Below are 11,564 nucleotides of genomic sequence, written 5' to 3'. Positions count from 1 at the left end.
CCGCCGGCGCATCCCAGCGCCGCCGGCGCATCCCAGCGCCGCCGGCGAGGCGGAGCCGAGCCCGAGCACCCGCTAATTGGGAATTAGGCGAGGGGTTTTAAGAGTACCGGCAACGCGCCAGGGGAGCAGCGGCGGATTTAAGGGCTCTCGAGTGTCCCCTGAAGCAGGAGGCCGCGACAGCAAAAGCGGCCTCAAGGCACCGTCTGGGTCCCGCTAATGGATTCCTGCCCGGTTGTAGGCGCTTTGTTCCAGCCGCCTGGGCAGGCTCCAGGATCCGTTGTCTGCTCAGGATTGGGAGCTGGCAGTGGCCGTAAGCCCCAGAGGACTCGGGCTGCCGAAGCTACCGAGCAGACGTGCTCACTGCTTCCAGCAGAAGAAAATGCTGTTCTTAGCACTGTGCCCCGCTGCTCGGTGTAGGTGCTGCCTTCTACTTAAGGGTGAGATGACAAATTTGGGTATGGTCAAATCACACTGGGTGCAGAGCTGGGCTAGCAGCATTTTGATTCAAGCTGGAAATGCTGCTGCAAATACCACATCAAAGAGGCTAGTTCAAAGGCCTGATGACTCTCCCACACATTGCTGCCAGTGCGTGTCCCAGGCCAATACATGGAAGAGGAGGATGAAATCTGCTACTTGGGCTTTATGCCCGTCAAGGACTTGTACCACTCTTTCCAGGCTGGATTTCTGTTGTATGTTGCAAGGATTTTGTTTTGTTTTCAAATACGGCTTTCTTGATTGAAATCAGGCTCAATGCAAAGAGATGCTGGGCTCCTGCAGCTCTCAACAAAATCTGCATGTTAGAAGCCTGTGTTGATGATCTGGAATAAATTATTCCAGGGAGGGTAAAGAGGATTTTCAGGTTTAAAGTCCTGTTATGCAAATCAGTTGTCTTCTGTTCTGCCTTTGCATTAACACAGCCTGTCGTAGTTCTTCCGCCATGCTTCATCTTCTATTTCCAAATCTACATTTTTTCAGACAATTTGATTTCAAAATTATATTTACATTCTTAACGTCTCTTAATGAGCTTATTTCATTGGTAGCATAAACCTAATTATGAATCACACCAGGGGCTCTTTTGTTGTGAATATTTCCTCCAATTTAGCCTGATCAAAGATTTCTGGTCCGTGTGAGAACCACAGTTTCAGACATTGCACTCATATATCTTAAGAATGAGTTTAATATTTAAATAGAAACAATGAGTTAAATTTTTTAAATGGAAACCATCTACTCAAGTTAGTTAAAAGCTAGTTAACAAAAGGCTGAGTTCAGACTGTCTTTAGAAAACATGAATAGCCCTTAACTGATACATTTGGGGTGTATTGTAGCATTTTTCTCTTTATAGGGCATCTCCAAATAAGCAAGTTACCTCAAAGCTAGCCACCCTCAGTAATAATAATAATAATTATGGGATTTACAGTATACACTTTAAAAAGGGGTTTTCTTGGGGGGGCAGTGTTTGTTTATTTCTATTTTTAAGTGGACTGTGTATTCTGGGGCTTTTGTGTCTTTTACAATTTTTTTTATGCCTGTTTTCATTGACTACATTTGCTTAAGGTGTAAAATGGCTTTCCATTACTAAAACCATACCCCAACCACGTGCATTGCAGAAAAGGTTATCGCTGACAACGGTGTTATATGTCTTCTGCTTAATCCCTTTCTCTGGTGAGCTGTAGAATTTGCATGCAAAGGTAAAGTGCAGACTAGGAAACCACAAGCTCAAGTCCAAACCTCACCCCTTGCTCATTGTAGCCCAGATTTTAAAATCTGACTCCTATATTTGGGCTCCTAATTTGGAGAGGTGGGAAGCTTAGCACCAAGCTGCCCAAGGCATTAGCTCCTTGCTTCCCAGACAGAAAATGTGCTACAGTAAAGAAGATCATAGGATCATAGAATCAGCTGGGTTGGAAAGGACCTCTGAGATCATCAAGTCCAACCCTTGATCCACTACCGCCGTGCTTACTAGACCATGGCACTAAGTGCCACATCCAGTGTCATCTTAAAAACCTCCAGGGATGGAGAATCCACCACTTCCCTGGGCAGCCAATTCCAATTCCTGATTACCCTCTCTATAAAGAATTTCTTCCTAATATCTAACCTAAACCTCCCTTGGCAGAGCTTAAAGACCATGCCCTCTTGTCCTGCTGCTGGTTGCCTGGGAGAAGAGACCAACTCCCACCTGGCTACAACCTCCTTTCAGGTAGTTGTAGAGAGTGATGAGGTCTCCCTTGAGCCTTCTCTTCTCCAGGTTGAACAACCCCAGCTCCCTCAGCCTCTCCTCATAGGACTTGTGTTCGAGTCCCTTCACCAGCCTTGTTGCTCTTCTCTGGACTTGCTCCAGCACCTCTGTATCCCTCCTGAACTGAGGGACCGAGAACTGGACACAGTACTCCAGGTGTTGCTGCGTAACTGCTTGAGGTGGTATTATTGCTTCAGATGTCTTCTGGTCGGACTTCATATGCCATCAGTTAATTGCTGAGAATTATTTGGAATTTAGATGTTTGCATTCTCTATATCGAGTTTAAATCATAAGCAAATTCCCATTCTTAGTCAGAGCTCCTCCTGAATAGATCACTGTCAGTCCAGCCCGGAATCACTTTCTGCATCTGTTAAGAAATATTTAGTATCCCATTCATATGCTTAGAGAATTTTTTTTTAATCTCTCTGCTGCACCTCAGATAAAGAAACTACAGCTTTTAATCTTGAATATGAATATGCAGAACCTTCACTACATCTATGAAAGGGAAGAGATTTCATGCCTGTACTGAGAAAGGAGCTCAGTCATAGTGCCCTGGGCAAGATAAACAAGCCTTGATGATCCTAAGCAACTTTACCTGTAGCCTCCACACTCATGGGCCAGGGCTCCACTTCAGCTCAGGCTTGAGCATATTCCCCTTATTAAGGTGCTTGCCTCTAACAATCCTCTTGGACCTGACTTGTTGCCTGATCTCTGCCTGGTGGGCTGTTAATTGACCTGTTCTTGTCACCCTACTGCTGCCTGCTGGTCTCTGGTGCTGGTCAGTGCCTGAATTGTGGGGTTGCCCCTTCCCCTTCTGTTAGGGAGAATCCTCCGTTATGCTCGGTGAGGAAGCCCTGCAGAAGAGATGTCTTCCTGGCAGAGGAAGGTTAGGCAAGAGGGGGTGCCTGTTCTCCTGTCCAGAGGTGTTCTGGGAGGGATGCAGCTACAATGTTTCTCTTTGGCTTACTGTTGGTGATGTTTACTACAAATATCATTATTATTTAGTTACTACTGCTAGTCTCTATGTGATACAGGAGACTGTAAAGGACCCACATGCCTCATCCAGACGGGTGGTATGGGTAACTTCATTATTCCTCTGCCAAACTCAGAAGACTTACATCTCCTTTTGATCCTGACAATTTTATGTGTCTGAAACTTGCATACAGTTACTCCCGGCTTCCACAGAGGAAGTGAGGAGAGTATCTAGTCTTTATGATTGTGCTTGATAGCAGCGTTTACCTTTTAGCAAGTATTTCTTCATGGAGTCTCTAATTAATACGCGCAGACAAAAGGCTATAACTAGAGGAGGCAGAACATAAAGGAAGCATCAAAAAAAGCACAGCCTTTTTATACCCAATTAAAAAGAAATATTATCTTAATGAAAACTCTCAAGGAAATAGAGAGTGAGTGAACAAAATCACATCAAAGGGACTTAATATAAGCCCGTTTTATATGAAACACATTATTCATCAATTAAACAATATGTGTTGTGGGAGAGAGCACTGCAATACTGGCAGCAGAGATTATTCAGCCTGTTGGCCTTACATAGCATTCTGCTTTCTAGCTTATCCTGCTGGTTTCTCAGGAATCATTTTCCAAATATAGGACTACTGAGCTTAACGTGCATGCACTGGTAAAATCTCGGTAGACAAAAGCAATCACTTAAAGATAGATGCTGATACTATTTTGTGTTTTGTACTGTAGTTCATGTTTGAGGCAGTCTAAATCTGTAGTAATACCACTTAAGTAAATGGAACTAATCTGGTCTTAATTGTATTCTAATTTTTGCTGCAAGGAGCCCATATCAAGAGAGTGATTTCAAGGGTAAATACATATTTTCTTACTGAATTATGAAACACTAACAAAACTACTATAACTGGAAGCAAATGTTAGCAGCAAAACATGACCCAGGAAGACGAACTCTAAGTTCTTGTATGCAAATATTATGTATTAAGTATTTACAACTCCACCAGCCCTACAACTGAAACAATGTCCTGTCACTAACTTGCCAAATCAAAAATCAAATATGATATTAAGGGAATAACGCATGATCCTGAGAAAGGCTGTACTAAGTTGGAGGTGAAAGAAAAAATCTGCACTAGGCCAAATAGATATCTGTTCCAACAGCAGAAATGCAATAATACTTTCTTCAGGATCACAGAATCATGGAATGGTTTTGTTTGGTAGAAACCTTAATGATCATCTAGTTCCAATCCCCCTGCCATGGGCAGGGACACCTTCCACTAGACAAGGTTGCTCAGAGCTCCATCCAGCCTGGCTTTGAACACATAAATTGGCCTATTCAAAGAGCTAAACACAATGACTCCAAGATTATTTTTTTCATTCTGGTGAGAGCTAATTTAGGTAGTAATATGTCTGTATAAGGCTGTCTTTATTTGTGACTGACTCTGCACTACAAGGCCCTTTTCTGACACCTACTTAGTTGGAAATTCAGTAACATGAGATTTCTGCAATTCTTCAAGATCAGCTTTATGTTTACTACACAAAATGAATTTTTATAGTTCTGCATAACTCTATAATCACCCTATTAACTTACTTACCCCCTAATTAATGACTATACTGCCTATTACAGGTTCATGTGGGATTCTGCTGATAAACTGTTTCTCGAGAAAGCTAGCGAGTCATTAATCTCTCTGATTTAATGCTTTACTTATCTATAGCAGGATTTATCTTCTTACTATGTTACAGATTGCTTCCCTCACTGCCCTCTAATACATTTGGTGAGCGACCTTGACAAAAGCCTCTAACAGTCACACCTTTATCTACCTGCTTCTGAGTCAAGGAATGCCAATAGGTTTCTTTGACATAATTTCCCTGTTAAAATCTGTCCTGAGCCATTATTCAATTTATAATTTCCACTTAATTCTGTTCTCTACTGTAGCTTCTGCCAAGAGCCTACTTTCCAAATAGGATTTAACAGTTTGCATTTTCTTGCAACATCCTTAGAAACCTTTTTAAAAAACCTAACAAACCTGTAGACTCATCAGCTCCAGCCTCTGCTGCAGTGATCTAGAGCTTGATCATTTTTTATGTGACTTCCTTCTCTGGATGAGTATCCATTGGCACAGGCAAGTGTGGAGCTATGACATGTTTTTTCTGTGTGTGGCTTTGACCCCGCAGTGCACTGTAAAACACAGCCTACATGTACTCAGAGTACTGCTGGGGAAAGGAAGAAACAATAGAAATGTCTGTCCATAAAGTGAAAGCTATAAAGTAAACCTTACCAAACAGTCCTTTGAATTCTGGATAAACAGTTTCTCTAGTCTGAAACGTAGGTGTATTTTAAGACCTGACATTACTGCTGTCTAGAAGAGCTTCTTTGTACTTGGAGCTCCACAAACATTTACAAAAAAAAAATTAAATTTGCAATATAAATGTATGTAGAGATGGAGAAATTATTATCTGTTTTCTTTGCTGAAGCACAAAGACTAAGTAATTGTCAAGACAACACTGGCAGTCTGAGAGAAACAAACTTTTTTTTCATAACTTATTCGTCTTTCTAAATTACGGGTTTAACTTTCCCATTTAAATATAATATATCATCATATTGTAGAAAATATTATTTGTACTTTTAATCATATTTACCTTCTGTTTCTTACAGAAATTGGTGTGCTTATGTCCATACCAGACTCCTACCTACAGTGGTAGTGGACAACCTGGAAACCTTCTCATCAGGCAGAGCGAAGCCTTGCACTTGGCATATTGGATCCTGTGCTCAGAGGTATGTAGAGCCAGGAAGAAAGAGTACTTGCAAGTTCTTTAATTATCATGCTTAATTAATACAATTATGATTTAGAAATTAAATTTAAAACAAGAGGGAGTAGATTAGCATGTTTCCAGGTCTTATCTTCACACGACTCTATAGCAAGTACAAGCGGCCATGACTGTGCATGCCTTCATTCTGGCCCTCTGATCAGTTCAAAGTCTTCAAGTAAAAGAAAGCTGCAAAAGTACAAAATCCTTTTTGTGCAGTTTTCCAAGTTTGTGCTCTGTTAGAGCAAAGGGCTTCCCCTGAGAGGCACAAGTATTTTTCTTATTATCTCTCTGCTGAGTGCTTATTTCTGGCACTTTATTGCTTTATTCACTGGTCAGACAGTGAACCTAGACAAGTAATCGGCCTGGATGCAACTCATAAATAATGACTCTGTTAAACATATTCATATTTGTGGTCTGGGTACCTCATTATGTTCTCCAAATGTTACATTTCAGTCATAAATGAAATTGGGTTTTAATACGTGAATCTGGAAAATAGCAAACTGAAACAGCACCGACAAAACAGAGATTGTAATGTCTTTTCCTCTTGAAAAATTTCAAAAATCTCTTACAAGTCAGTTTGACTGTTCTGGGAATTTTTCTCTAGATGGTACGGCAAAACATGCTTAAAGGTTTGAGGTGAAACAGGGAATAGATGTTCCTTAGGATTTGTGACTCCGAAATATGGTTGATCGTATTGCAAAACTCTGGAGTGGACCTGTGATCGAAATGTTGCCAGTTTAATGTTTTGTTTTGTTTTGTATTTTCTCCCTAATTAAATCTAGATGACTCACATCAGCTTCTTGTGCTGCTCCAGTAAATAAATCTCTACTGTATATATTTTTGAGATTTGTGTACGTGGAGAGTTATTTTTGAAATAGCTATTCCTTATTAACTCCTTTCATTTTTGTGAGTGGTTTTAGGAATGGATTATGCTAATGCAGAATGAGGTGGTTTTATCGTAAAATAAGACCATCCATAAAGCAAAATAACTGAGAACTGTCTTGATTTCTGATCACCTTAATCTTTATTGAGTTCTTGCTGCTGAAAAAGCCATTTCTTAGAGGCAAAGCTGGTTGGGAACACATGCAAAGCTCCTGACAGCTGCTATGAGAATTGTAATATATATATAATATTACATCCCCTGTGAAGGGGTGATAAGATTAGCGGGAGTGTAAAACAAGGTGGCATTTTTATAATTCATTGGGAGGATATTTTTGGTCTGACACCCTTCAGATTTGTCTCTTCTTCTGCAACAATTTAGACAGGGATTTTGTGTCCAAAACAATTCAGTAACCACTTTATCATTGTATTTTCTGAAATTTTAGGTGTTCTTCATGTTAGCATTTAGCAACTAGTAGTACTGTATGATATTATTTTTATTCAAGCTTTGGATTTAGCATATTAAAAGGGCAAGGAGACTTGCTGTAGTTTATTCTGTATGCCCTACTGAAGCATGCTAATTCTAAACTGATTTCTCTGTGAAGTTAAGTAAGCTGGAAGTGATGGGGTAGCCAGGACACTCAGAATGTGTTGACATACAGAAACAAAATTGCTGCTGCCTTTGCAGTTGCTCACTGTAACAGGAATAATTGAGGCATCACAATTACATATCCATGCCCTTCTTTCCTTGACATCCAGAGTGGAAATTTTCACACTTTATTGGATTAATGTTTGTATAATCCTGTTTAAAATAATCAGAATGGAAGGCTTCCAGTGTACACTAAATGTGAGCTGGTGTCATATAAATTTATTGTGATTGCATTTTTTCACCAATTTCAAAAAAAGTGATATATGACAATGGTATTTTTTGCTCACTTTGTTTAGTTTAGTAGAAATTAATTGTAATATCTTCCATGACAGTTTGCAGTACTTGACTCCTGAATAAGATATTCTGGGAAAAAAATCTGACAGTACTAAATAGATGTCAGGTTCCTTTAAAATTCATGCAGATGAACAGAAGGCTGCAATATTAAAGCTGTGATTGCTATTGAAACACCAAACCCTAGTTAGCTTTCAAGCAGGTAATGAAAGGATAGATTTCACAAGTGAGATAATGTAATGTAGTTATACAGGTATCCTACAACTCCTGTTTGGTCACCTAAAACAGGTTTAAATTTTTGTTGTTTTTCAGGTCCCAGACAACAACACACCAAGCCTACAGGATCAAACATAAAATTGTAACATCACTGGAGTGGAAGTGCTGTCCTGGGTACAGTGGGCAAAACTGCCAACCCAAAGGTAAGTAGAGTTGTCAGGGTTTGAGACTATTCACTTCAGCAAAAGAAAACAATGCAGTGTGATTTGTGAGCAAATGGCTGTGCTGAGAACCAATACAGTCCTTCCCATTGATTTAAACCCGGGAAAAATGCCCAGTAAACTAAAATACTTCAGGATGTTGACTCTTCCCTGCACATGAATTTCCAGAGCAGCTAAACAGAATGTCCTTTTCTCTCTTCCACTCTAAGTAAAGCTCATAAAATCTTCAGCCTTATTTCATTTTGCTAAAATATGGAGTTCATATTCAGTGTGCCTCTTTTTTTGACCTTTTAGTTATTGAGCATTGCAGTGCTGGGGATATTAAATCCAGGTCCTCTATTGAATGCTTGCTGTAAAATTCATCTACAGCACTGTTACTCTTTTGGCTTTCAGTTTCAGACTCTATGAATATATTTTATATGCGATAAAATAATGTATCGATTTTTTCCCCCTCTGAATTGCGTAGGACTTTCGTTGTTCATTTCAACAGTGACTGAATTTTACTAGGTATTACACATGGTCCCTGTATAATTGTGCCCTTTTTGACAGAACAGTCTTTTACCTCTGCCCTGGTGATCAAACATGTGGCATCATACTGCAGTTTTACATCTGTATAATAGCTATTTCTGTGGTGCTGGCCTTAAGCAAGCAGTCCTTGAAAAATTAAATATGGCATCAGCATACATGTTTTAAATGAATGAATATTACAAGAAAGGCCATTAGATGTGATAGGGAATTCAATCAGCAGTGGTAAAGTAGAGGCTATGATTAAAAATTAATGTAGGGGAATAAAGAAAAATCACTGTTATTCACATCCAGGAGGGAAATTTCAATACTGAAGAGCCAGGACCTCAGCAGGCACAGAATTCTCCTCTGTGCAGCAGAGTGTGGAGTCAGATATTAACACAGGACACGCTCAGTCATCAAGGCTGTCCAGTGAGCATGGATCAGAGGTTTTAAAGCTTTCTTTTCAGAAAAATGCAAACATGAGCAAAAATAGATTAAAAAAATGTAAAGGGTAACATTGAGGGGGGAGGTTAGAGTTGATAAAATTGAAATGGCATCAAAACAACAGGGAAACATTGACCAGGAAGAAAAGCTGTATAACTCAATTTGGAGTGTCACCTCTGTAAAAATAAGAATAAAGGAAAATGCTGTGAAGTGTTACAGGAACAGGCTTGAAATTACATCTCCTGGGTTCTATTTTCAAACCTCTTCTGGCTTGCTGAATAACTTGGAGAAGCCACTTATAATCTGCATAACCAAGTTTACCCATCTAGAAAATTGAGATGACACTTATCTCACAGGGGCACTGGGATATTTAATTAATTAATGCTTGTAGAAGTGCTTAAAGAGATTGGGATGAAAGGTGTTATGTCAGAAAAGCTTTTCTTCCCTGCTTCTGGAATCCTGCCTCCCATGAGGAGCAGACCACCAGCACAAGCCCTGCCTGTATTATTCAATTCCCATGAAGGGACGTCAGCTAATGAACTTGAACAGTTGGGAGTCCAATAGCCTTGTCTTCAGGCACTCCGGCGGGGGAGAGATGCTGTAAGCTCTGAGTGGGGCTCTCCAGTGTCACTGAGCCTTCCACTTGGCCTCTCTGTTGTTCAACAACAGAAATGATACTGAAGGATTTCTGTGCCAGGGGAACTGGTGTGTTCTGACAATATGTTTTAGACCCTGGGAAGGCACTGTTAGTGTGATGTGGGTTGCTTGTAGCAAATGCTAATTTAAAATGCCTTCTGGTTTAGCTTCTATCTCAAACAGAGTGAAATCATGTGTAACTATTTCAGTCTGATAGCTTAGGCAGGAGGAAACGCTTGTCACCATCTGATAGTTATTATTAGACATCTGAAAAAGTTATTTGGTAGCCCCGTTGTAACTGCTTGGTTACAGATGCTTCTCAAGGTAATGCAGTAGTGAGTGAAATGGAAGAGATGTGTTCAGATCACTGTTTGTAACCTTACCTCCCCTGTGGCAACACATGACCAAATTGGATAAGACATGGATTCTAGTCCAGCATGGACAATGCAATTTTATAAGAAACTTTTTAAGAATGGAAAAATGTAGACATGATTTCTTATAAGTCTCATGAAACATCACGATATGGACAATTCAACAACTAAAGCATCATTATTTTGATTTGGGAATATCAAAGGCTTAACTGGGAGCAAAACTGCTAAAACAAAAGGACGTGTAAGTTCTGCGCTGCAAAGTTCACGACCTGTCACTTTTACTAAAAAGTGACTAACTTTGTGCGTGTAGTAATGTCTGATAGGAAGAAATCTCAGTTCCCTCATGCACATATGGCCTCTAAACACTATGTTATGTGTCATAAGGGATTTTAAGAACTGGAAGATGCATCTTCAAATGTAGATCATTCTGTGTTTGAATTCGGCTCTGCTGTGGAGTGAGGCTGAGGTGACCGAATGTGTACGAATCTCCTTTCATTTGCCCCGGCCGTGGTTTAGAGCAGCGGCCGGCTCTGCCAAAGCCTTTGTCAGCACCGAATTCCCTGGCCTGGCAGTGATGTCCTTTCTCCAGCAGATGGCTGTGCAATGTTCCGCACGGGAGTGAGAGCCGTCCTCTGCTTGGGTTGAGCTGCACACACAAAAGGTAGCAATTCATCTTGAAACACAGAGAATGGGAGGAAACTACCGAACCCCCGTAAGGGATTCCCCTTCAGCCACTCCTGCTTCATCAAAAATATGTTGCAAGAAAAAGGTCCAATTTCCATATTTTTAATATTCCCTGAAATGGTTTTGCACACTGTGTTTAAAAATACATGGGACAATAAATTATACATCTAGGCCAATATATTGAATGACAGGCCCCTAATGTTGCATTTCCCGGTATTTCTGATATAACTGGAAGAACTCATTGCTCAGGGTTTTGCATTGCTGCTTTTTTTGGTTTGTTTGGGTTGCTTTGTTATTGTAAATGGCACCTATAAGGTGGGTCTAGCAGTCTAATTTGCATTTCATATTTTGTTTTTTTAGCCTAAACTGAGCAAAGCATATCTAATTCCTAAAAGATCTCAAATATGAATCATTTGATGCCTATTTTTACCCTAAAGGGTATGCATATTAGATTTTCGGTCTGATGCTCCCATCATATCTTCCATTATCTAACATCTAAGGTGGGAAATCTGAGCTGTGGGACCAAGGAACATGTAGATGTAATCACCATACGATGTCTTGGAGTCGTTCTGTTGGAAAAGGCCTGAGCCACGCTGGAAGAATGATTTAGGAGAAGCTATATTGCCAGTGACTCTTCTGAATTGGTTTCACAA

At 40.2% G+C, this 11,564-nt stretch overlaps 1 protein-coding gene across 1 annotated transcript in view; it reads left to right on the top strand.

The window, feature by feature from the left end:
• MMRN1 (multimerin 1) overlaps positions 1-11,564 on the top strand; it is a 43,851-nt gene that overhangs the window by 9,500 nt on the left and 22,787 nt on the right. The window contains exons 2-3 of the mRNA XM_027706586.1: positions 5,859-5,978; positions 8,145-8,251. Of these exons, the coding sequence (XP_027562387.1) occupies positions 5,859-5,978; positions 8,145-8,251 (227 nt within the window). The remainder of the gene's footprint in view (positions 1-5,858; positions 5,979-8,144; positions 8,252-11,564) is intronic.

This window comes from Neopelma chrysocephalum, unplaced genomic scaffold (assembly GCF_003984885.1).
Source record: "Neopelma chrysocephalum unplaced genomic scaffold, ASM398488v2 Primary Assembly neopelma1_382, whole genome shotgun sequence".
Classification (NCBI taxonomy): Eukaryota; Metazoa; Chordata; class Aves; order Passeriformes; family Pipridae; genus Neopelma; species Neopelma chrysocephalum.
Note: the sequence above shows the minus strand (reverse complement) of the source record. Positions and strands in the feature narration are given on the sequence as shown.